The following is a 25,581-nucleotide window of genomic DNA, read 5'->3' on the forward strand; positions in this document are numbered from 1 at the left end:
ATTGAGTTTAATTGAGCTTGAAGGTGATTGATTAATTGATTGATTTTGGACACTTTGGACGTTCCAAAATTTTTAGGACTGTGAATGTATACAATGTGCTTTGTTATTTGTTTTCATATATACAGTATGTAGTGAATAAGGCTTGTATTACACCATAAATACCAGAAAGTGTCATTATAGCTCTGCTGTTGATACAGAACTTACAGTTGTTTGTTAGAACAGTTCTATTATCATTCAAATTCATGACAATGACACGTTCATAGAAGACAAGTTCATCCATATATGGACGTCATTGTTTTTTAAGTCTGGCAGTCCAAACTGAGGCTGGTAGAATGGAAAGATTGGAAAGTTTTTCCGAGGTGAACTGCAGTGTTTTGAATTTAACAGTCGAGAACGATTCTGAAACGTTTCAGATGCCTACAAGGCTTCCGTGAGTGAGCGTCTGAAGTTCTGGAAAGCAGAGTGTTATGGCTGGACTTAATATAACTGGAAGGACCCAGAAGATGAAGAAGACCAAGGATTGCATTATCAGGAGATACCAGATAGAGCACATTGGAGAAAGTCACATGACAGAAAGCAGAGGTCCATCACAGTGGTCCATCATTGGTAGGATCCTATATACATTAATGGAATCTTGGGATCTTCTCTGCTAAGTTTCCCGTTCTTGCTCTTCTTCTGAAACACCGGACATTCCGTCCACCAGCAGCACCATATACTGTAGAACTCATCACTGTACATCTGGTAGGCAGTTCTGTTACTAAACACCATGACACACTAACACAACTTGACCTAAGCAGTAATAAATTATTAGAATACATAAAAAAAAAAAAATTAACCTATAGTTTTAAAATCTACATTAGAACTGAAAAGCAACGGTGAATCCAAAGCCTTCTTTGCTTTTCATGACTTGGTTTTGCCTTTTATGTTGTCCTCCCTCTCCTGGTTCCCATTTCAGTCTCTCTGTTGTCCGTACACCAACCGCCCCCCCACCCCCCTTCTTTTTTTTATTTTTCTCTCCCAGGAACATTCAGTCCACGTCAGTGTGTGTGTACGCTTGCATGTGTGTGAGCATGTGCCTAGAAGATTCCGGACCGCGGGGGAATCGGAGGAGCCGAACCGCAGCCGCTTCAACTGCACTTGCAGTTTTTCACCACCATGTTGGACAGCTGTTCCACCTGAACACAAGAACACAAAAACACAAAACACAACTCAATCCCATTTATTCTCTATATGATGGTTAAAAGTATGTGGACACCTGACTGTGAGCTTGTTGTTTACAAAAGCCACTCAAGACTTTGATGTATGTCTGTGGAAATTTGTGCCCATTCAGTAAAACAATTAGTATGGCTGAGTACTGGTGTTGGTCAAGAAAGCCACAGTTAATGGTTTTTTGTCTTTGTGCTCATGGGCACGGTCATACGAAACAGGAAAGGGGCTTCCCTAAACTGTTGCTGCATATAAAACTCAGAAGCATATCATTTCTTTTATATAACTGATTTATTACCTGTTGGCAACTGTTGTGACTGAAATACATGACTCAGTAAATAGAAGGGGTGTCCCAATAGTTTTGTCCATATAGTGTATAACAACCACAAGATTTTGGAGTGTGACTGTGGGAATTTGTGCCCATTCAATCAAAAGAGCATTTATATGGCTGGCCACTGATGTTGGTCAAAAAAGCCACAAAGGGCCTGTCCTTTGTCTGTTAGCAATTGTTGTGATTGAAATACATGAATCAGTAATTAGAAGGGGTGTCCCAATACTTTGCACCATATAGTGTATAACAGCCACAAGACTTTGACGTATGTCTGTGGGGATTTGTGCCCATTTAGTCAAAAGAGTGATTGTGTGACTGGGCACTGATGTTGGTCAAGGACGCCTTATTTAATGTTCCAATTTATTCCAATGCTGTTTAATGGAGCTGAGGTCAGGACCTGCTTTTTTCATAGAAGGGGTGTCCCAATACTTTTGCTTCATATAGTGTATAACATCCATGAGACTTTGACGTATGTCTGTGGGGATTTGTGCCCATTCAATAAAAAAAAAAACATGTATGGCTGGGCACTGATGTTGGTCAAAAAAGCCTTATTTAATGTTCCAGTTCATCCCAAAGCTGTTCAGTGGGGATGAGGTCAGGACCTGCTTTTTACATGTCTTTGTGCACAGGGGAAGAGGAAAGGACCTTCCCTAAACTGCTGCTTCATATAAAAGTCAGAAGCATATCATTTATTTTATTTAATTGATTTATTACCTCTTAGCAACTGTTGTGACTTAAAAACATGAATCAGTAATTAGAAGGGGTGTCCCAATACCTTGGTCCATATAGTGTATAACAGCCACAAGACTTAAAAGTATGTCTGTGGGGATTTGCACCCATTTAGTCAAAAAAGTGATTGTATGGCTGGGCACTAATGTTATTCAAGGGTTAGGGTTAGGGTTAGGGTTAGGGTTTAGGGTTTAGGGTTAGGGTTTAGGGTTAGGGTTATGGGTTAGGGTAAGCCTTATTTAATGTTCCAATTTATTCCAAAACTGTTTAATGGAGCTGAAGTCAGGACCTGCTTTTTTCATAAAAGGGGTGTCCCAATACTTTTGTCCATATAGTGTATAACAGTCACAAGACTTTGACGTATGTCTGTGGGGATTTGTGCCCATTCAGTAAAAAAAAAACATTTATATGGTTGGACACTGATGAAGAATTGTCCCAGTGCCTTGGTCTATAGTGTATAACAGTCGCAGGAGTGTGTCTGTGGGGAATTTGTGCCAACAGAGCATTTTACGCTTTACAGGTCGGGCACATGTTGGATGAAAAGACGTGACTCAGGTTTGATTTTGCAATTTTTCCCAAAAGTGTTAAGTAGGGTTGAGTTACTTCATTTGAAACTCGTCAGACCGTGCAGAAAGGTACAGTCATGCTGGAACAGGAAAGGGATTTCGCCAAACTCTGCCTCTACATTTTTAATGTATACTACAGTAATAATTAGAAGAGGTACATATACATACATACGGCTATAAAGTGTTTTATTATAAAATGTACCTTGTATTTTCTGCCCACATAATACATGATTGTAAGAGGTTCCAGAACTTGAGGTACACAACATGGTTGGGCGGATGCACCAGGGTTGTGGTGCTTGTAGAGGGCTAGAATCTGTGAAAACACACACACACACACACACACACACACACACACACCACACACACACACACACACACACACACACACACACATTCTTAGATATAATCTAGGAAGGAACAACCAAGAACTTAAAGATTAGACCTCTCAGCCACTTGAGCACCCAATGGTTGTCAGTCTTTCATATATATATATTTTTTAATTTGGGCAGTTGTAGCTTTGTGGTTAAGGTACTGGACTAGTAACCAAAAGGTCACTGGTTTAAGTCCTAAAACTGCCAGGTTGCAAACTGTTGGGTCCTTGAGAAAGGCCCTTAACCCTCAATTGCATAGACAGTATCATTTTTTTCCAGATGGTGTTAATGCTGTTTAGCAATGCATCTCAAAGCCATAAGGACAATATATACACTGATCAACCATAACATTAAAACCACCTCCTTGTTTCTTCACTCACTGTTCATTTTATCAGCTCCACTTACCATATAGAAGCACTTTAAAGTTCTACAATTACTGACTGTAGTCCATCTGTTTCTCTGCGTGCTTTGTTAGCCCCTTTCATGCTGTCCTTCAATGGTCAGGACCCCCACAGGACCACCACAGAGCAGGTATTATTTAGGTGGTGAATCATTCTCAGCATTGCAGTGACACTGACATGGTGGTGGTGTGTTAGTGTGTGTTGTGCCACCTCACTGTAACTGCTGGACTGAGAATAGTCCACCAACCAAAAATATCCAGCCAACAGCGCCCCGTGGGCAGCGTCCTGTGACCACTGATAAAGGTCTAGAAGATGACCAACTCAAATAGCAGCAATAGATGAGCGATCGTCTCTGACTTTACATCTACAAGGTGGACCAACTAGGTAGGAGTGTCTAATAGAGTGGACAGTGAGTGGACAACTCCAGCAGCGCTGCTGTGTCTGATCCACTCATAGCAGCACAACACACACTAACACACCACCACCATGTCAGTGTCACTGCAGTGCTGAGAATGATCCATTATCTAAATAAAACCTGCTCTGTGCTGGTCCTGTGGGGGTCCTGACCATTGAAGAACAGGGTGAAAGCAGGCTAAAAAGTATGTAGAGAAACAGATGGACTACAGTCAGTAATTGTAGAACTACAAAGTGCTTCTATATGGTAAGTGGAGCTGATAAAATGCACAGTGAGTGTAGAAACAAGGAGGTGGTTTTAATATTATGGCTGATCAGTGTATTAGAAGGGGCATGCCCACCAATATTCAGGTGTTCTTAAAATGCCACCTCCAATTTACTGACATAAAAGTTATATATGAATGTATTCCATTCAGTAGCTTTGTGTAATATTAGGATCTGATACTGTTCCCAGTTGTTAATATGGCAGGAATGTTTTAGAATGGCAGGAACGTCCCCGTCCTGGTATATTTGGGCCGCTCCAATGTTCAACTCATGGCTATGTCTCTATTTTTGCATCAACATCCACTGTACTCTAACTAAACTGTACAGCATGAGTGTGACTCTATCTAGAAGAAACATACAAAACGCCACGTGTGTACAGGCAACCCTTGAAAAAAAAACAACCGATCAGTTTTGTAACCCCACCGCGCTGACATGCTGTGCAGGAATGCACGTACTTAAGTTCTTTAATCCCGGGATCTTCAGATCAGCAGGATAGCTTTGCATATTTACCGAACATGCCTCGTTGATAGAATGTCTTGGATGCCTCATGGGTTTGACTTTCGGGTTGACAAGTGCTTTCAGTGATCTAGTCTCATCTCATGTTGATTAACACTGCCGGTTTCCGTGCCAGCTGTTGCGACAACTGGGGTAAGGATGGCATTTCTGTAATAGTTCAAACCCTGTCAAATGTAATCCAAGAGCAACTAAAACAGATCTGCCTGAGCTACTAGAACAGGGGGTGCTGATTGCAGTTGAGCAAGCTTTACATTGCTTATTCTTGAAATGCTGTTCACTGATTGGACATTCCAATCAAAAACCTTGGGCAATGGTTTCATTTGGGGCTATCTTGATATACAAATTCATCCCAGAGGTGTTCAATGGGCTTGAGGTCAGGGTTGTGTGCAGGCCACTGGACACCAAACTTGACGTCACCAAACCATGACGTTATGGACCTTGCTTAAGCTTTTCCTAAACTGTAGCCACAAAGTAAATCTATATACCTGTACACTGATCAGCTATAACATTAGGATAACATTAACATTAGCATATAGGAGCACTTTGTAGTTCTACAATTACTGACTGTAGTCGATCTACGTATTTCTCTACATACCTTTTACTCTGTTCTTCAATGGTCAGGACCCTTACAGGACCACCACAGAGCAGGTATTATTTAGGTGGTGGATCATTCTCAGCACTGCAGTGACACTGACATGGTGGTGGTGTGTTAGTGTGTGTTGTGCTGGTATGAGTGGATCAGACACAGCAGAGCTGCTGGATTTTAAATACCGTGTCCACTCACTGTCCACTTTATTAGATACTCCTACCTAGTTGGTCCACCTTGTAGATGTAAAGTCAGAGACGATCGCTCATCTATTGCTGCTGTTTGAGTTGGTCATCTTCTAGACCTTCATCAATGCTGCCCACGGGGCGCTGGTTGCTGGATATCTTTGGTTGGTGGACTGTTCTCAGCAGCATTGATGTGTCTTATCCACTCATACCAGCACAACACACACTAACACACCACCACCATGTCAGTGTCACTGCATTGCTGAGAATGATCCACCACCTAAATAATACCTGCTCTGTGGTGGTCCTGTGGGGGTCCTGACCATTGAAGAACAGAGTAAAAGGAGGTTAAAAAAGTATGTAGAGAAACAGATGGACTACAGTTAGTAATTGTAGAACTACAAAGTGCTTCTATATGGTACGTGGAGTTGATAAAATGGACAGTGTGTGTAGAAACAAGGAGGTGGGTTTAATGTTATGGCTGATCGGTGTATATTATTATATACATATATAGCAATAGTGAAGGCTGAAACATCTGAACTCAATAATTAAGAATGTTCACATACCAGCAGGCTCACTTACGGCCCTTTTCACTTTTCAAATCATGAACTTAATGACTTGTTTTCTAAAGCTTGGAACTGCCTAACTGGAATGACCTAAGGAAACGACTGATGCAGGAAGGGAAAAAAAGATTATTGTTGGAATGCTGTTCTGGGAAATGCTTACTCTGCTCATCAGTGAGAAGGTTTAAAACAGAGTAATTTCCCTGTCAAATAATTGTATCTAAAGATAATAAGATTGCAATTTTTTAAATTGCTGACCTACGTTCTGATCTACAAATAGTTCCATGAGCTGTCGTAAACTATAACCACTGTTCATGTAAACGCAAAAGAAAATCTGGAAACCTTTAAACACAGACACGAATTGGAAACAAATGTGTAAATACTCTGTTTTAAATGTCATATTAAGAGCATAAACATGGAAATCGTGTCCAAAATGTCATCAAAATCATCCAGCTGCTGGTTTCAAATCTCATCACAGTGTCTTTATTGGGTTCCAGTCAGGACTTTGATTGGCCAATTCCAAAATGCGTTTTGGTTTCTTGTTCTGGTGCATAACCCAATTCCACCAAAGCTTCAACTCACACACACAGGACCTTACATTCTTCTTAAAGGTTTTTGGTTAGAACGTGGAAATCATCCCTATCCTGACGTACCACCATACCACAACTCACTGGTCATCACTCCTAATCAAAACATAGCAGGCTTTTCCTATTTGCTAACCTAACAGACGGTACGAATGCTGTTTAGCAATGCATCTCAAAGCCATTAGGACAAGTCCCACCAATATTCAGATAGTCTCCTCCAAAATACTGATGTAAAAGTTATACTTGAATGTATTTCATTCAGTAGCTTTGTGTATAGGGTCTGACACTGTTCTCAGATGTTAATATGGAAGAAATGTTTTAGAATGACAGGAACATCCCCGTCCTGGTATATTTGGGCCCCTCCAATGTTCAACTCATGGCTATGTCTCTAGTTTTGCATCAACATCCACTGTACTCTAACTAAACTGTATAGTATGTATAAGACGAATCTACACAGAGTTAACAGTTCTAGCTATTTGCTAACCTACCATGAATAGATTAGTTTGTTTGTATTGCGGAATCATGAACACTGACCTTAGCTAAGGCTGGAGTTGGCTGCGTTTATTTTTCCTGTTATATTTAGTGACTTTGTGAGCTGTTTCTAAGCTCTTGGAACATTTTAGCAAGTCTTCAAGTCTGGAAATGTGACACAGACTGACACTTGGCAGAACAAGAATGAAGGAACTGGACAAGATCTTCCAATGTAATGATTTGTCTGTCCAAACAAAGATCAAAATTGGCCACACTATGGTCTTCTCTGTAGTTCTTTATGGACTTCTTAATGAACCTCTCACAATCTGGTAGCCCAGATAACCAAACTGTAGCTCTTTTATGTTGGACGCATTATGAGAAGAACCGATTTATTGGAAAAGACGATTCTGCTTGGAAGAGTTGAAGGTAAAAGAGGAAACAACAACAAGATGAGCAACAATATGAACGGATACAATTAGAGGAGCAATGGACGTGCCATTAAGAAGACACAATATTCTGTAGAATCAGCATCCTTACAGTTTCCATGAGTCAGAATTTACCTGATGGTGCTTAATAATAAAATATTCAAGTGTTTTGATGGAAACCAGGGTGGTTATGGACCAGATTTGTCTAAATAAACCTTATATGGAAATTTCTAGAGTATGAGCATTGAAGCTGATGTCCATCAACATCTTCCATCAATTAACTGAAACATTTGGAGTGTAGCCCAACTCATTATTAGACACTTAACTGTGCTACTCTAAATCGTCCAATGGTGTAGGTGTCACTCTGTCCGGGCATATTTCTTCTGAGCGCCAGACCCTCGACAACCCAGGCATTCAGACTATGAGGAGTAAAAGTCTTCATACCTGAGAATATTTATTCTCTGCGTTCCGAATGTAGGTGCAGGAGCCCATGCAGTAGTTAGCGAGGTATCCTTTAGGCTCATGGATCCACTTCCACCCGAGATCCCTCCGAAAGTTGATGTAGAGCTTCCGCATGCAGCATATCTCAGTTTTTCTGTCAGGAAAAGAAAGTTGCATATCTGTAAGAAAAAGCTGGTGAACAAGTCAAGATAGTTTAAATGTTGAGTTGCAGGGTACCAAGGAACCGTATCTACAAGCAAGAAAATAGGAAAACGGGGCGCTGAAGATAAGACGACGGAAGAGAGGAAGAGACTCACTCGTCACAAGTTTCATTTGTGGTGGTTGATCGCTTTTTGCGGGTCGTTGCAAGGCTGTAGCCGTCGGAAGAGACAGACATGGCCAGAATGTACGGCTTGGCCATTAATGAAGAAAGAACCTTGGTGTCGCCTCTTGGTTTGATAATGCCTAAAAAACACACATAAATTGTTATTTGCATTGTCCAGATTTGAATATACATTTTAATAATATTCCCCACAAACTGCTGACAGGTTACTGGGCATCCAAGACTCATTAATGACAGATGACATGGAGACTATTCCGTCTGGTATGGACCAATTGAAAGGGCTACTGACAAACCACAAACCAAAGTTAAAGTTCCCAAAGTTCCCAAGTCCTGTCCACCGTTGAAAGCACCTACAATGTGTACGGAGGCAGCGGAACTGGCTGTGTCAGCTGTCCACATGATCATGGGGAAAACAGGATTAGTCATGTGGACAGCTGGGCATGTGGGTATTGTTTACCCGTACAAGAGATGACACCAGGTTGTGTTACAGGTTACCGGATGTCTCATTTCCATTTTCATTTTTGGCTTTTAGCAGATGACAGTCTGAGCAATTGAGGGTTATACACCGATCAGCCATAACATTAAAACCACCTCCATGTTTCTACACTCACTGCCCATTTTATCAGCTCCACTTATCATATAGAAGCACTTTGTAGTTCTACAATTACTGACTGTAGTCCATCTGTTTGTCTGCATGCTTTTTTAGCCTGCTTTCACCCTGTTCTTCAATGGTCAGGACCCCCACAGGACCACTACAGAGTTGGTATTATTTAGGTGGTGGGTCATTCTCAGCACTGCAGTGACACTGACATGGTGGTGGTGTGTTAGTGTGTGTGTGTGTGTGTGTGGGGGGGGGGGGGGGGGTCCTGACCATTGAAGAACAGGATGAAAGCAGGCTAAAAAGGTATGTAGAGAAACAGATGGACTATAGTCAGTAATTGTAGAACTACAAAGTGCTTCTACATGGTAAGTGGAGCTGATAAAATGGACAGTGAGTGTAGAAACAAGGAGGTGGTTTTAATGTTATGGCTGATCAGTGTATATAACTGTATTATTAATTATTAATTCTAAAGAAAATAAAAATAAACTGTATAAAATTGTTCAAATATTAATTAAGTATCAATTAAGTATTAACCTGTTACGTTTCAGGAAACAAAAATATGCTAATATACTATAAAATAAGTACGCTACAAGTGATCAGACCTGATATGGAAAACTGGAATTGTTTTTCCGACTCCCCACAGCCACAGTACAGCTTCAGCTCGAATACCTGTTCGTTCTCTGTTCAACACAAATGCACATAAAATCAAAACACAACATGGTACAATTATTAAATAATTAATAATTTAGTCAAGCGCTATCTATCTATCTATCTATCTATCTATCTATCTATCTATCTATCTATCTATCTATCTATCTATCTATCTATCTATCCATCCATCCATCCATCCATCCATCCATCCATCCATCCATCCATCCATCCATCCATCCATCCATCCATCCATCTATCTATCTAAGCCAAGGGTGGCACGGTGGCTCAGTGGGTAGCACTGTCGCCTCACAGCAAGAACGTCCTGGGTTCGATCCCCAGGCGGAGCGGTCCAGGTCCTTTCTGTGTGGAGTTTGCATGTTCTCCCCTTGTCTGCTTGGGTTTCCTCCAGGAGCTCCGGTTTCCTCCCACAGTTCAAAAACATGAAGTCAGGTTAATTGGAGACACTAAATTACCCTATAGGTGAATGGGTGTGTGTGTGTCTGCCCTGCAATGGACTGGCAAACATCCAGGGTGTTGCTGTATGCCTTGCACCCATTGAAAAGCTGGGATAGGCTCCAGCACCCCCCTACGACCCTAATTGGATAAGCGGTTAAGAAAGTGAGTGAGTGTTTAAGCCAATCATTTCACAGATTCCAGAAGTAGCTTTAATCAAGCTTTTTTGTCAACTAGTGACCAGTTTAGAGTCATATATGAACCAAACTGCATAAAGTTGAGACTAATTGAGTAATTTAAATGCAAACAAGTACAGAAAGCAATGATGTGTACCAGCATTTTCAAATAAGTGGAGCCTGGTATGGCCGCAAAGAGCGTACAGCTTTGTATTAACACCCCTGGTTATGGTCAGGTGTCAGCACCTATATATCATCCATAAAGCTGTTGTCTGCAGTACTGAGAAACTCTTAAAACCATTGGAGTTCCATAACATAACAGCTTCCAATTTAAGACAGTGAGTGCATGTAATTCTTCATATTCCAAAAAGCATTAGCATTTGGCAGCTGGCTGCTTCTATTTCATACACATTGGGGTCTCATGCTTAGACAGCAGCCAGTTATGCCCACTCATATATTTATTTATATTAACTAACTAACCTGGAGATTGAAGCCACTCTTTAAGCGTGGCCGTAACATCAAAGGAGATCCAGCGATCAGCCAGTATGTTCGAGATGGCATGAAACCCCAGGTATTGCGCCTTATTGCCCAGACCCTTGTAGAGCTCCAGTCTTTGCTCCGAGTTCATCGGGATTGAGGGTCGCTTCACGCGTAGCCTGAGTTCGGCCTGTGACAGCAGCTTGGGGTTCTTGATGCTCTGCTTCATCTCTTCCACGTTGAAGAATAGCTGCCTCATGGTGGTATTGTCCACTGCAAATAATAAAAAAAAACATTTAATGATTTAATCTGAGTGCAAATGTAATCAACATACATTTACATACAATTATTTAGATCCTAACTGTGTGGACACCTAACCATGAGCTTGTTGGACGTTTCATTTTGTGAGCATGCTCCCTCCTGTTCTCAGGCAGGATAGAAGGAAAGGATACAGAAAGCCCAAAGCCATGTAGGAATGATTTACACTGCTCAAGGCAGGAAAAACCTACTAAAACTGTCAAGAAGAATTTATGACTTTGGAAAACAAACCTCCCTCAAGAAAAACAGAAGGCCATCGTATGCAGGTACAAAAGTCAACGCTGTCCGAGAAAAGCATCAAAGAAAGAATCAATGACTATGGCAAAATATAAAGTTTGATTCAGCGTCGTATGGAGTAATGAATCATAAAGGAAAATGTGATTCATCATGGACAAATCCACTCAAAAATGGTTTGATGGCTACAGAATCAAAGTTTTGCCATGGCTACTCCAGTCCACTGACCTAAAGCTTATTATGTACCTGTGTGTGAGCTGAAAATGAGAGACCCTTAGAGACTCAAGGATTTTTCTTGGAATACATGAACTTCATATTCTCAGTGTAAAATATTTAACATAACATTTTTCAGTGTATTTATCTGTTCACCCAGGGTGCCAGTAATTCTAGAGCTGACTGTATTATTCCCACAGCTCCACACGTAAACGTAATAGTCCCCTGCCTATAGTAAATTACATGGCTCCGGTTGGAATACGTGCACAATCTACTGCGAGGGCTGCCATGTCGTACATAACAGTAATATGGTAAATTGCACGCTCCACTCAGCGGGTGGTTAGTTTGGATTTCGGAGTGTGCTGGAGCCTGCTATCAGTCTCTGAGCTACAGGTGCTTTTTATTAACTCGCTGTCAAGCAACGTGTACGCTTACCTCTTCTCTCCGGTAGTTCTGTGGGGTTTGAGGAGAAGTGAATTAGACATGCATGCCTAATCATTTGCAGTAAACGATAAGACCCTAAAGTGAAGCTACTATGAGTGCTGTGGGTTCAACACAGTTGAAGTAGTAGTAATAGTAGTAGTAGTATGGATAGAATAGAGGGTTCTGGCATGTTGTGCAGACACACTATTATTAGTATTAGTAGTACACTAGCTCACTACCTATCAGCCAGTCAGGCATCTACACACAGACACGATTGGCTGTGTCTGTAGGGGGATGGCTGAGGTCCCACGATGCTTTGGTGTCCTGTCCGGGTTTGGTTACTACATTGCACCCAGTGATTCTAGGGAAACTGGACCCACTGTGGAAATGACCAGAATAAAGCCGCGGTAAAAAATAAAAATTAAATTATTATTATTATTAGTAGTAGTAGTAATAATATGGATGGAATAGAGGGTTCTGGCATGTTGTGTTGACACACTATTATTAGTATTAGTAGTACACTAGCCCACTACCAGTGGGATCCAGGATCAGCCAGTCTGGCATCTACACACAGACACGATTGGCTGTGTCTGTAGGGGGGATGGCTGAGGTCCCACAATGATTGGTGTCCTCTCTGGGGTGGGTTACTACATTGCACCCAGTGATTCTAGGAAAACTGGACCCACTGCAGCTTTGACCAGAATAAAGCCGTGGTAAAAGATAAAAATTAAATTATGATTATTATTATTAGTGGTAGTAATATGGATAGAATAGAGGGTTCTGGCATGTTGTGCAGACACACTATTATTAGTATTAGTAGTATGCTAGTCCTCTACCTATCAGCCAGTCCAGCATCTACACACAGACACGATTGGCTGTGTCTGTAGGGGGATGGTCCCACAATTAATTGGTGTCCTGTCCGGGTTGGGTTACTACATTGCGCCCAGTGATTCTGGTGACCCCCCCCCCCCCCACCCCCCCATTTTTATATTGTTATTACGGCCTTGGTTTGATTTAATTATTGGCTTTTTATCTACTGTAGATTTGCTTTCAAATAGTTGTTGGTGTTTGATTGTAAATACAAAGACTTGTGACTTGTTGACCCCAAGGAAATTAAGAGGGAAAATTGAGGAAATGTTAGCCTCTCCAACTACCCCTCTTTTTGCAAGCAGGTACTTCATTTGTTTTAAACAATGGACAATGCATTTCTATTCAACTGTATTTTTAAATCTTCTACATGTACAGTACATAGATGACTAAGGATATTTGGTCTCATATTTTTGGTCCGGTGAAACAGGAAGTCCGCTTATCAGTTCCTTAACTCTCAGGCTTTAGTTACATTTTGTTTATTTAAAAAATCCAGCGGCGCCAAAGAATCTCTCAAAACACATTTTGTTAACGAAAATCTTTACCAAAGGTGGCAATAATTCTGACGCTGACTGTGTTTAAATAGTACAACCACAAGAAGAAAAAAAACACAAGGCAGCACACAACACTGAGGGAAGAACTGAACCACAGAGGTTGGGGTGGTGATCTGAAGGCATCTGGTGTTGCATAATAGTGACATGAGCGTGTGAATAATACAGCAGCTTGAAAAAATATGCAGTCCTCTGAACTGGGTTTATATTTGATTGTGTCGGGACAGTTTGGGGTTTGTTTCTGCTCTGTCTGCTCTGTGTCCAGGAGTTTCCAGGTAGCACTGGAATGGTTACAAGCCTGACCAGGATGAAGCAGTTAGTAAAAGAAATAAAACTAAAAATAGTAAAGTAAATGTTTTTGAGTTATTAGATCTAATGAAACGGTCACCATCTAGGAATCTGAATTCTGAAGGATCGTGGGTGTCCAAAACCCAAAAACAATGGCCACAATGAAGAAAAAAACCCTAAACATGGTGCCAATCCATCACACATCTTGCCTGTGATCACTGCCCGTGAGGAGTATTGCTTGTCTGGGTTACCTGCAGCAGGTGGATTGGCTACTTTCAGTACAGTATGTCCTAGATTTATGCGTGTAAGCATGTGTTTGTAATCTACTGTACAGTAAAGTTGTTAGACTATATTTGATTCTAAATATAAGTGATCAGCTTCTTTGTGAGGTCTATCAGTACAATAGAGACTGTCCACTGTTACAGGTTGTAAACCAGCCTCATCTGTGAATCTGAATTCTGATAAGGCTCATGGGTGTCCAAAAACCCAAAAAGCAACAGCCACAATGAAGAAATAAACCCTAAACATGGTGCCAATCCATCACACACATGCCCGATCACTGGCCATGGTTTGGGTTTCCTGCAGCAGGTGGATTGGCTACTTTCAATACAGTATGTCCTAGATTTCTATATTTATATCTATTTATATACTATATTTGATTCTAAATATAAGTGATCAGCCTCTTTGTGAGGTCTATCAGTACAATAGAGACGGTCCACCATTCAGGTTAAAGGTTCTTAATGTACGCCAGCTTCTTAGGCCACACCAATGCAAAGCTTGCTTAACTGTGGACAGTGGCAAGAGACAACTGTGTCAATTACGTACATAGCCATATTTATATGGACACCAGGATTAATCAATCATATCATGGAATTAGAAAGCAATGCCACAAAGTAGTTAAATGATACTATATACTGTTAGATCCTATTAGGCTATCCTGTATAGGGTATGGGCCCAAGCTTACTGGTCAGGAGATTAACCACACCAAGGTTGAGCAGTTAGTTTGAAGTGTTATTCGTATATGTCGTATATATGAACATGGTGCCTAATCTGTCTAGGTACACTGTTACTACCCAAGAGGACAGAATTATTTGTCATATCAACAGAAAACATAGCTCATGTAAGAATTAGGTAATGTTCCAAAGACATCTGGTGTTACGTAATAATGACGTTATTTAATTAACTCATGATAGAACCGTGAGGGTTTTTTTTTACTTCAGCGGTTGTGTCACACCAATGCTCTAAAAACTGGGCTGTGATGGAGCACTGATCCAACACATTGCCAAGTCAGCTACTATGGCCTGATACATGCACTCTGCACTGCAAAGTTTATGAGCTACCAACCTGGCTGGGCGTCCTACAGACACAAGGAGGGAAGTCTCAAGCAGGGAAGGTCGGATGGGGTTTCCAGCTACTTTCCAGACGTGATATGGCTCTATGTGGGAACTCACCGCTGCTAGTCTGTGGCTCTCTATGGCCAGAATGGGGTGATATATTAAATGAATTCTCACTCACTCTTACTCACTCATTGTAACCGCTTATCCAATCAGGGGGCAGGTGCTGGAGCCTATCCCAGCTTTTCAATGGGCGCAAGGCACACAGAAACACCCTGGACGGGGCGCCAGTCCATCGCAGGGCAGACACACATACACGCAAACCCACATAGACACGGGGAGAACACGCAAACTCCGCACAGAAAGGACCGGGACCTCCCCGCCTGGGGATCGAACCCAAGACCTTCTTGCTGTGAGGCGACAGAGCTATCCACTTAACCACCGTGCCGCCCTGAAATTAATTCTATAAAATCAATTATATATGCTTTAAAATTTGCGCCAACAGTTATTGCTTCTTTTAGCATGAGTGTGTCCATGTCCATGAGGACTATAAAGACACTTGACATTGGCGTGGTGGAACTCCAGTGTCCTGCACAATACCCTGACCCCAACCTCACTGAACACATTTGGGAGACACTTACAGTGTGGACCTTGTGCTAAGCCATTACGTCCAACCTGAGCTTTATGGAATGGGTTCAGAATGGCATATCCAAACCAGCGCTGGGATTCATCAGCTGGGCGGCCCCTAGCAGGCGCAATTGGCGACTAAAGTCTGCTGGGTGGGAAAAAAGGGACTAAAAAAGGTGGGGGGTTTCGATGCTGTGTAAGGAACCTGGTCCATGGATTGTGTATGGGTCGGAGGGACCGTGTGTCATGTAATTTATACCCCCTCCAGCATGGGAAGACAAATAGGCTGCACTAAATTGGGAAACAAAGGGAACAAAAGCATTTTCTATAAGCTAATGGTCAGGTTTACATTTACATTCTCAGCATTTAACAGACGCTTTTATCCAAAGTGACTTACAGTACTGTGGCAGTCTATCGTCTAAGCAATTGTCTAACCCGACCGTTTACTAGTCCAGTACCTTAACCACTAGGCTACAACTGGTTTCTACAGACTTTTGGGAACATAACGTACAGTATTTGGGAAGCTGGTGATATCCAACGTTGCGTAATACTGACATGAATGTGAATGTGTGACTAAGAAAGAGAAAGAGTAAGATCCTGTTTGATATATTGAACATAAAAGTCTATTGTTATCTAAATGAAAGCAATTCCTAGCCAACAGAACTAACGTTTAAAAGGCTATAAAATGCACATTGAAGAACGGGGTAGAGCCCAAGCTTTTGCCAAACCCTAAACAAACATCTCTGTTCCAGCGTGTCTTTCTCTGAAATTGCCCAGCCGAATACTTATTCACATAAACTTGGCATTTAGCCAGTCCAGGCTACACATTTCAGTTCCAGCTAGCCTCACACACGAACGTCTTGATGTGCTGCAGAAGCTTTTTCGCACATCAGGTCATTTGTGGCCACTCGAGCTCATCAGTTCGGGAGTTTAACCCCTTGAATGATTTGCTTCAAATCTTGTGAGAAAGGCGCTTCCCAAGGCGTGGCCCAAGCGAGGCCCAAGTTTCGTCTTCAGTGGCCTGCATTAACCCCACTGGACACATTTTCTACACTGTCCTTCTACTGTAACCTTCTCAGGAACTCTGCTGTAATTCCGATTAGATATCAAGACTGACGTTCACAAGACGTAAATACACATTATGGTCAAAAGTATGTAGACACCTCTTGTATTTATTGAGTTCCTGTGTTTAGCCCAGCATTAATGTACCAATTGTGGAGCAGGAACTACAGTATGAGAGATATTCAAAAAGTTTCCGCACTTTTATATTTTATTTGCAAACCTGAGGACCTGAGGAAGAGTAATCGGTCATGTCTGAGAGACTGAGAGAGCTTATAGTCTGGATTTAGCGCCATCTGATTTCCACCTTTTTGGATGCTCAGAGAAGCTTTATATATACTTTCTTTATGCATCTTCTCCCCTTTTTCTCCCTTTTAACGCGTCCAATTGCCCGATTGCGTCATGCTTCCTCTCCACCAATGCCGATCCCTGCTCTGATCGAGGAGAACGAAGCTAACCCACGCTCCCTCCGACACATGGACAGCATGCCGTATGCATTTTATTCCCTACACTTTGACGAGTGCAGTGCAGCTCAGCGTTGTGTACAGAGAGACACACCCTGAGAGCACTCTTTTCCCATCTCTGTGCAGGCGCAGTCATGAGAGAGACCCCATCCGGCTTAGTCCCACCCATATCTGAACAACAGGCCAATCGTGGCCGCTCAGCCTTAGCAGGCAGGCAGAGCTGAGATTCGATACGATGTATTCGAGATCCCAGCTCTGGTTCCAGCGTGTGTTTTTACCGCTGCACCACCTGAGCGGCCGCTCGGGGAAGCTTTAAGGGGAAGAAGATTTTCATGTGATGATGATGTGAAAGCAGCGCTGCATCAGTGGCTACACGCTCAACCTGAAATTTTTTTTGCTGATGGAATTAAAAAGTTGGTACGACGCTGGAAAAATGCATCGGAAGGTGACGATGTAGAAAAGTGATGTCATTTGTTTTTAAAGTTCTTTAAAATAAATAGTTTAAAGAGTGTGGAAACTTTTTGAAGGTCCCTTGTATATTCTTGCGCTGCATTCTCTAAGCTGTGAATATAAATTAATGTGAAGCTCACTTGACATGAAGAGCCGTATTTACTGTATATGGGCAGCGACCAGTCACCAGACAGCCGCTTTCCTGTCCTGGCATGACTGTACTCGCTGTGAAATAAAACAGGTCCATAAAGTTAAATGCTGGAGCCCTGACCTTAACCACACTGAACACCTCCGGTATGGGATGAGTACGTTTACATCTTCGGCATTTAGAAGACAGTTTTATCCAAAGCGACTTACAGTACAGTGACAGTATATTGTCCAAGCAATTGAAGGTTAAGGGCCTTGCTTAAGGGCCCAACGATGGCAACCTGGCAGTGGTGGGGCTTGAACCAGCAACCTTTCGATTACTAATCCAATACCTTAACCACTAGGCTACAACTGCCCTCGTAGCCTATTAATGCTGGTGGCTCGGTGGAAGGAAGGCTCACAGGAAGACGGTCCTGGGTTCGATTTCCAAGTAGAGTTTGCATGTTCTCCCTGTGTCCACGTGGGTTTCCTCCGGGTGCTCCGGTTTAATAAATCACGGTAATCGCTGTCTAAATAGAGCGTCTAAATAACCTGCCTTATGTCAGATTTAATGTCTTATTAGAATCCTCTCTCCTAGGAGGCTGCCTAGGTAGGGACCAGGTAGCAAGGCAGCTCACTAGGTTTTCAGACAGACCCGTTGTGTATATACAAACTGTAACATGAAGCGTACCACACCTACAGAAATTCCTCAGGGTTTTTTTTCTCTGTAGGCAAGAATGAAATCTGACTTCTTTTTACCCTAGAAATACTTCTTCCCTTAAAATGACTACAATTGTATTTCGCTTATAGAATATCAGGTGTAGGAATCTGTCTGGACGTTCAGAGACCAAACACAGCGCGCTACGTCGTATTCCAAACACAACAAGCTCATCCCTCATAATACGATAATTACACCATAGTCATCCTCAATGCATAAAGATTGCCCCGACATGCAGGGTTCTCACTATCGGAATCCTCTGTAATTGGTTGAAGTATTTCGCTCCTGCACTTCGGCGTTACTCAATAATCGAGCCAGACTTGTCGAAAAAGGTTCAGGAATTCTGTTAGAAAAATGTTCCCGGCACCTTTCAACTCAGTCCTTGGGCTTGGCATGAAACGAAAAAAATAAATCTAATTTCCGCTGCTGAGTGACATTAAATACCTGGTTAGGTGTGTTGGGGTTAAAAGAGGGCACGAATCAAGGCACCATAATAATATGAAGCCTCGAATAGTTTTTAATTAGAGTAAAAAAAACTATTAATTGCCACAGTGTGAATTAAAACAGTCGGCTGTGTTCCAAACCACACACCACTGTATTAGAGTCTGTCTAATTAGGGTCACTATTCTTAGTGTTACTGTGTAATACCTCAGTGTCATTTTATAATGACGTGCTATATAAAGAAACATTCATTTATTCATTTATTCATCATAGTGTATCCTGAGGCCACGCTGGAGACACAGTGCAAGACTGGAATACACAGTCGAATAGCAAAATTTAATTCTAAATATGCGGTGCCACCTTAAAAACATTTGCAAGTACTCTCAGTCATACAGTGCAAATTAAAATAGACCTGAAGTCGGCTGTGTTCCAAACCACACACCACTGTATTAGAGTCTAATTAGGGTTACTATTCTTAGTGTAACTGTGTAATACATCAGTGTCATTTTATAATGATGGTGCTATATAAAGAAACATATATTTATTTATTCATCTTTCGGAACTGCTATGTGCTGGTCAAGATCAGGGTGTGTCCTGAGCCCACGCTGGAAACACTGAATGCAAAATTTGGTTCCAAATATGCAGTGCCACCTTAAAAACATGCCCAAGTACTTTTGATCATAGTGTAAATTAAAATAGACCTGAAGTCGGCTGTGTTCCAAACTACACACTGTCTGTCTAATTAGGGTTACTATTCTTAGTGTAACTGTGTAATACATCAATGTCATTTTCATGCTATATTAAAAAACATTTATTTATCTTATCTCTTTTTCGGAACTGCTATGTGCTGGTCAGGATCAGGGTGTGTCCTGAGCCCACACTGGAAACACTGAATGCGAGGCTGGAATACAACCAGTCCATCTGAGGTCGTTTGCAGAGCAAAATTTGGTTCCAAATATGCGGTGCCACCTTAAAAACATGCGCAAGTACTTACGGTCATAGTGTAAATTAAAACAGACGTGAAGTCGGCTGTGTTCCAAACCACACACCACTGTATAACAGTGTGTCTAATTAGGTTCACTATTCTTAGTGTAACTGTGTAATACATCAGTGTCATTTTATAATGACGTGCTATATAAAGAAACATTTATTTATTTATTCATTCATCTTTCGGAACTGCTATATACTGGTCAGGATCACAGAGTGTCCTGAGCCCACGCTGGAAACACCGAGTGCAAGACTAGAATACAACCAGTCCATCAGAGGTCGTTTGCAGAGCAAAATTTGGTTCCAAATATCCAGTGCCACCTTAAAAACATGTGCAAGTATTTTAAAATAATAATAATAATAAAATAAAATAAAACTGAAGTTTTAAAACTTTAGGCAAAAAAGGACCTGCTATGTCCTGGTCAGGATCACGGTGTGTCCTGAGCCCATGCTGGAAACACTGAGTGCCAGGCTGGATCGTTTCATAGCTAAATTTTGTTCCAAAAAATGTGGTGCCACCTTAAAAAAAAAAACATTTTTTGACCCTCTTACCTCAGGAAAACACTTTCCACATGGTTTTGTTAATTTTGTTTAAAAAGAAAAGCACCACCCTAGGGGACGAGTATTGATGTACTTCTGGGGAACAGCCCGAAAAAAATCCTTGAGGTATTTCTAGGCTGTGATTTATAGTAAAGGTGCAGTAAGTGTCACGTTACAGCATGTGCTCACATTATATGCCCAGATTTGTGCCCGTTCAGTCAAATCAGGGCACGCTAATAATATGAAAATAAAAAAGCTCCATTTGTTTTATTTGCGGCATTGCAATAGACAATCAGAAGAAGACAGAAAGCTTTTGTTAGTGGCAGGGTGGAGGGAGTTTTTCTGCATGTGTGTGTGTGTGTGTGTAGACACACGTTCAGGTAAGCTCAGGACAGCTGTCCTAACAGGCACAGTGGCAGGCCTATCATTACCGACGGGCGCAGCCACGTTCCAGCAGGCTTAAATACCAGCCTCCACAGCGCACCGTTTCATCCATCCATCCATCCTTTATTCATCCATCCACCCACCCGCCTCTCTCCGGTGTGAACTCGATTGCTCCTCTTCGCAAGTGGCCCTTACGTTTTTGCTGCGCTCAGCTTGATCGTTCTGGGCGAATGATGGCGCACAAGTGACCGCATCACCCCGGGGAATTGCCGGATGACATGACATTCGAGCATAAATGCGGCTTTACAAGTCAGGTTAATTGGAGATACAGTACCGAAGCCTCCCTAGGTGTGTATGTCTGTGTATGTATAATGGACTGGCTCCCTGTCCAGGGTGTTTTCTACTATTCGCCCAGTGTACTGGACCCACCGTGACTCTGAATAGGACGAAGTGGTTGGTACTCTTAGCAACAGGTGCGCTTTAAAACCTGGGCTTATTATTTCAGGGGGATTTTTGTTGGTTGCTTTTATTTTCTGTATTCTTTCACCCAGACAGTAGAAGTGACCCTTAATACTGACTTCTCATCATTAAACTCTGCCCTCTGTGTCTGTTGGGTGGCACCACCTAGGATTAAAGGTAGATTAAAGACTCCAGGCTTAGCCCGATACGGCACCTGAGCTCCATACAGCCCCTATTTTAGTGCCATTTCTGGGATGGCATTCCTGGAAAGCCTCTCCCTCAGTGTATCAAATTTTGGCTCTACTATTTCTGGGGATCTATATTTGTACAGATAGGCTGTTGGCATGTGCGCAGGCGAAACGAGCCCGTTATAACAACCATGCGTAAGCCGACTATGCCAGTGTTAACTAAAGTATTGAATCATTAATGCAATCAAGTGTTCAATGAGTCACTTTATCGATAACTGGGTTATTGATAAATTACATTACAAACCTGGTGATACCAGGGTTCTTTTTTCACCCTGCAGAATTTAGAGTTGATTGCTCGAACCTACATTTAAATTTTTGGTATTTAGCAGACGCCTTTATGCAAAGCGACATACAGTACAGTTACAGTATGAGGTCTGAGCAATTGAGGGTTAAGGGCCTTGCTCAAGGTCCCAACAGTACTTGTCTAGTACCTTAATCACTAGGTTACGGCATACCTCTAAATCTAAAGCTTTTCACAAGTCTATTTAATGGACTAACAAAAACATGGATGACACTGTCCACAGTCAAGCAAGCTTTGCATCACCATGTGTTTAAAGGCTGCCTTGCAAGAATAAATCCCATGTCCATGTGTTTCAATCAAGCTTTAAGGTACTAATCGTAAATCAGGGGCTTTTTAATTTCTTGCACATGTCTCAAAACCCATGGCAATGTAGAGCTTGCTTGACTGTAGACATTCTCACCCATACTTTTAGCTATAAAGTGTAGGTTTAGTAATTTACCAGGATGCCGCTCAGGTGGCGCAGCGGTAAAAACACACGCTGGAACCAGAGCTGGGATCTCGAATACATCGTATCGAATCTCAGCTCTGCCTGCCGGCTAAGGCTGAGCGGCCACATAAACAACGATTGGCCTGTTGTTCAGAAAAGGGCGGGACTAAGCCGGATGGGGTCTCTCTCCCATGACTGGTGCAATTACGACCTCTGCTGGCTGATTGATGGCGCCTGCACAGAGATGAGAAAAGAGTGCTCTCAGGGTGTGTCTCTCCATACACAACACTGAGCTGCACTGCACTCGTCAAAGTGCAGGTGATAAGATGCATACGGCATGCTGCCCACGTGTCGGAGAGGGCGTGGGTTAGCTTCGTTCTCTTCGATCAGACAATAATCAGGCATTGGTGGAGAGGAAGCATGACGCAATCGGGCAAAGGGAGAAAAAGGGGAAAAATGCCTAAATAAAATAAACAAAATTATAATTTACCAGGACTGTTTAATAATGTAGGTAAATTGCTCTGTTGTTACAAATGTACCCCCTAAAGACACCACAGAGAGAGCATGTTTGTTCCTCTCATGAGCATTCGGAAGGCGCTGGAACGCCGCTCGCTGAAACAATTCGGCTAAACTTAGCACCGGCAGCCGGAGATTCCCAAGAGCGTGCATCGATAAATTCCTGAGCCGAGTAGCTGTAGAGAGAGCACTTATTTGGTCATATCTGTCAGTTACGGTGTGTTCGGAGGGCCAAGGGGGTCTAATTGCAACAAAAAGATGAAAAGCAAATCATAATCGCTTCAGGTCACGCATGAAAATAGTTTTCATGATTCGTCCTATCAGGAAAAGGAAAAGTAAAGCAGATAGTCCATGAGAGAGCTTGTCAGCAGGAAATTCATGGCTCCCCCTGGGAGTGTTTAATCCTGAGTAACGCAGCATGAGCTACCAGCCTTCCTTCCTGGCAAACTGGGCTGTCACAAACAGAGAAAAGGAAAGATCCCTAGATGCCCAATTATCAAATTACAGGAAACCCCCTTTTGCGGAGAAATTGGGACAAAAATAATACATAAATAATGAGTTAGAGGGAATCTTGCTTGTCCATGATCTGTTCTCACTCCCGTACCTCAACCTCCTTTTTTTTTTTTTTTGGACATTTTCCTCTTTGTCGACAGTTCAGAGCTGAACTAAGCCCCCTGTCTCCTAAGCCTTTGTGCCTCGTTGTACATCTGTGATCAAGGGCTTCGTGTTAATGTCCTCTTCGTTTGAAGTGGTTAAACAGGACTAGAAGAGGGGTGATAAAAAGAAGGCGGGTGGGCAAGGTTAAAAAAAAAACGACTATTTAACCGTCGACAGATGGACCTAAATTGCTAACAGCAGCTTCACGGCTTTGACACAAATAAATGAAATACGGACCGAACGGAGCTATTTAATGAACGAAACCCCTGGCCGGTGCGTGCAATGACTCGGTTGAGCCCGTTTGAACAACGAGCCAAAGACTGATTAGCAATCTGACACATAAAGGCATCAACAAAAACAATACAGTAATAAAAATGCCACAGATACTTAATAGCTCAAAATTGATGCCAAAAATGGAGTTTGCCTGAAGATATTAAAATAAGGGAACATTTTGTACATCTGTACATCGTGATCTACTTGGCATTGCTGTTTACAATGAGGCTTTTAAATCTTATAAGGAAATGTGTGTTTTATTATGCAGTTGAAGTCAAAGGTTTACGTACACTTGTATCAAAGCAGTCCATCATCATAATGAGCACAATGAGCAAACTTTACATCCATAAAAATAGGGCTAGTTTGACTGCACACGTTTACATTTACGGCATTTAGCAGATGCCTTTATCCGAAGCGACTTACATTACAGTTACAGTATGGGTAGGGCTTGAACCAGCGACCTTCTGATTACTAGTCCAGTACCCTAACCACTAGGCTGCGGCAATACACCAAGGTTTTAGCCATGAATTTAACACTGAATTTAACTAATCTACTGGGAAGGGAGATCCTGTCATTCAAAAACAGATTTGTTCTAGTGGACTAGTAATCAGAAGGTTACCAATTCAAGCCCCGCCACTGCCAGGTTGCTGCTGTTGGGCACGAGCAAGGCCTTTAACCTTCAATTGCTCAGACTGTATACTGTCCCAGTATTTTAAGTCAGGTCAAAAAGGAAGCCAGTGAGCTACTGACTGGCTAACCCTAACCCTTACCCTAACCCTAAACCCTAACCCTAACCCTAGGTGTCTGCAATTTCTGCTATACCAACAACCGAACACTGACGGATCATTTTTACATTGGTATATTGGCAATTGGAGGGGGGTGGGGGCATATCTAAGTATTGGGGGTTGGGGGGATGTCCCTTCAGTATATAATCGTGAATAATGGCCTTGCTGACCTTCCTCCAAAGGTCAGAAAAAACCCAAATAGTCACCTTATGCTTTAAGGATATTTAGTCTATGATGTAACAGTAGCTCACTGGCTTCCTTTTTGACCATTTTTTGGCCATCTCTTCCAAATCAAGGGTATCAGGATGTCCTTGAATACCCAGTAGTCATCCATTGCCCTTCCCCTAATTCTGGTTTCACTGGCCAAATGTACTCTATTCAGCGACTTCCTCATATTGTCTTTGTTAAGGACTGGAAAATAATATTGCAAGAACCCTGTCCAGATCTTTCTGAGCATTGCAGATCCACACTAACATAATTCAGAAGAGCAGTGTTAAAAATATGTTTACTCACCCCGCGTCATGACGAACTTATGAACCTCTTTCGCGAAGTACTCTTCCTCGTCATGGGACAGCGTGGCAGGATCAGCCTTGCTCTTCAGCTCCTCGCTGAGCTCCACGGTACTGTTGTACAGCGATATGATGGCCTCAGGGGCGTCCTTGCCCTCTTCGCCCTCCTCGGGTTCAGGCTCCTTGGCCATGCGCAGCTTGCTCAGGATCTGACCACGAATGGCCTCGATTCGCTTCTTCCTCACCACTTCAAGGTCCAAAGTCTTGCACGTGGACATAGCTCCGACCGCCGACGCCAGGATGAGACCGGCCAGTACCAACCACAGTTGCCTCATTGTCCGTTCTTGAAGTGCACCCGGTTCAGCCCTGGACGGTTGTTAAAAAAGGTAGGATTGACGTCAGGCGGGTGAGGTAAATGGAACAGTGAAAGTAGTGTTGATTGAGAGGATGCAGGGAAGTAACCTGATGATGATAATGAGTAGGATGATGGTGGTGGAAAGCACCTGTAAAAATGCAGTCAGTAAACACTAGGGTGTGTTGATGAAGGGGAATCCCGCCACTCACAGACGTCGATTGTTTAGCTCTAAACCTTGACAACATACATTTAGAGATGGACAGGCTGCGAGCC

The 25,581-nt window shown here is 42.3% G+C and overlaps 1 protein-coding gene across 1 annotated transcript; it reads right to left on the reverse strand.

The window, feature by feature from the left end:
* Window positions 1-1,039: 1,039 nt before the first annotated feature.
* Window positions 1,040-25,536, reverse strand: tgfb1a (transforming growth factor, beta 1a). Its single transcript, XM_062987606.1, has 7 exons — window positions 24,958-25,536; window positions 10,758-11,027; window positions 9,600-9,677; window positions 8,371-8,518; window positions 8,057-8,207; window positions 3,035-3,145; window positions 1,040-1,175 (listed from the first exon to the last, which is right to left on the reverse strand). Exons 1-7 carry the CDS (start codon window positions 25,286-25,288, stop codon window positions 1,128-1,130), a joined length of 1,137 nt encoding a protein of 378 aa, XP_062843676.1. The 5' UTR covers window positions 25,289-25,536; the 3' UTR covers window positions 1,040-1,127.
* Window positions 25,537-25,581: the final 45 nt, after the last annotated feature.

This window comes from Trichomycterus rosablanca, chromosome 25, assembly GCF_030014385.1.
Source record: "Trichomycterus rosablanca isolate fTriRos1 chromosome 25, fTriRos1.hap1, whole genome shotgun sequence".
Taxonomy (NCBI): domain Eukaryota; kingdom Metazoa; phylum Chordata; class Actinopteri; order Siluriformes; family Trichomycteridae; genus Trichomycterus; species Trichomycterus rosablanca.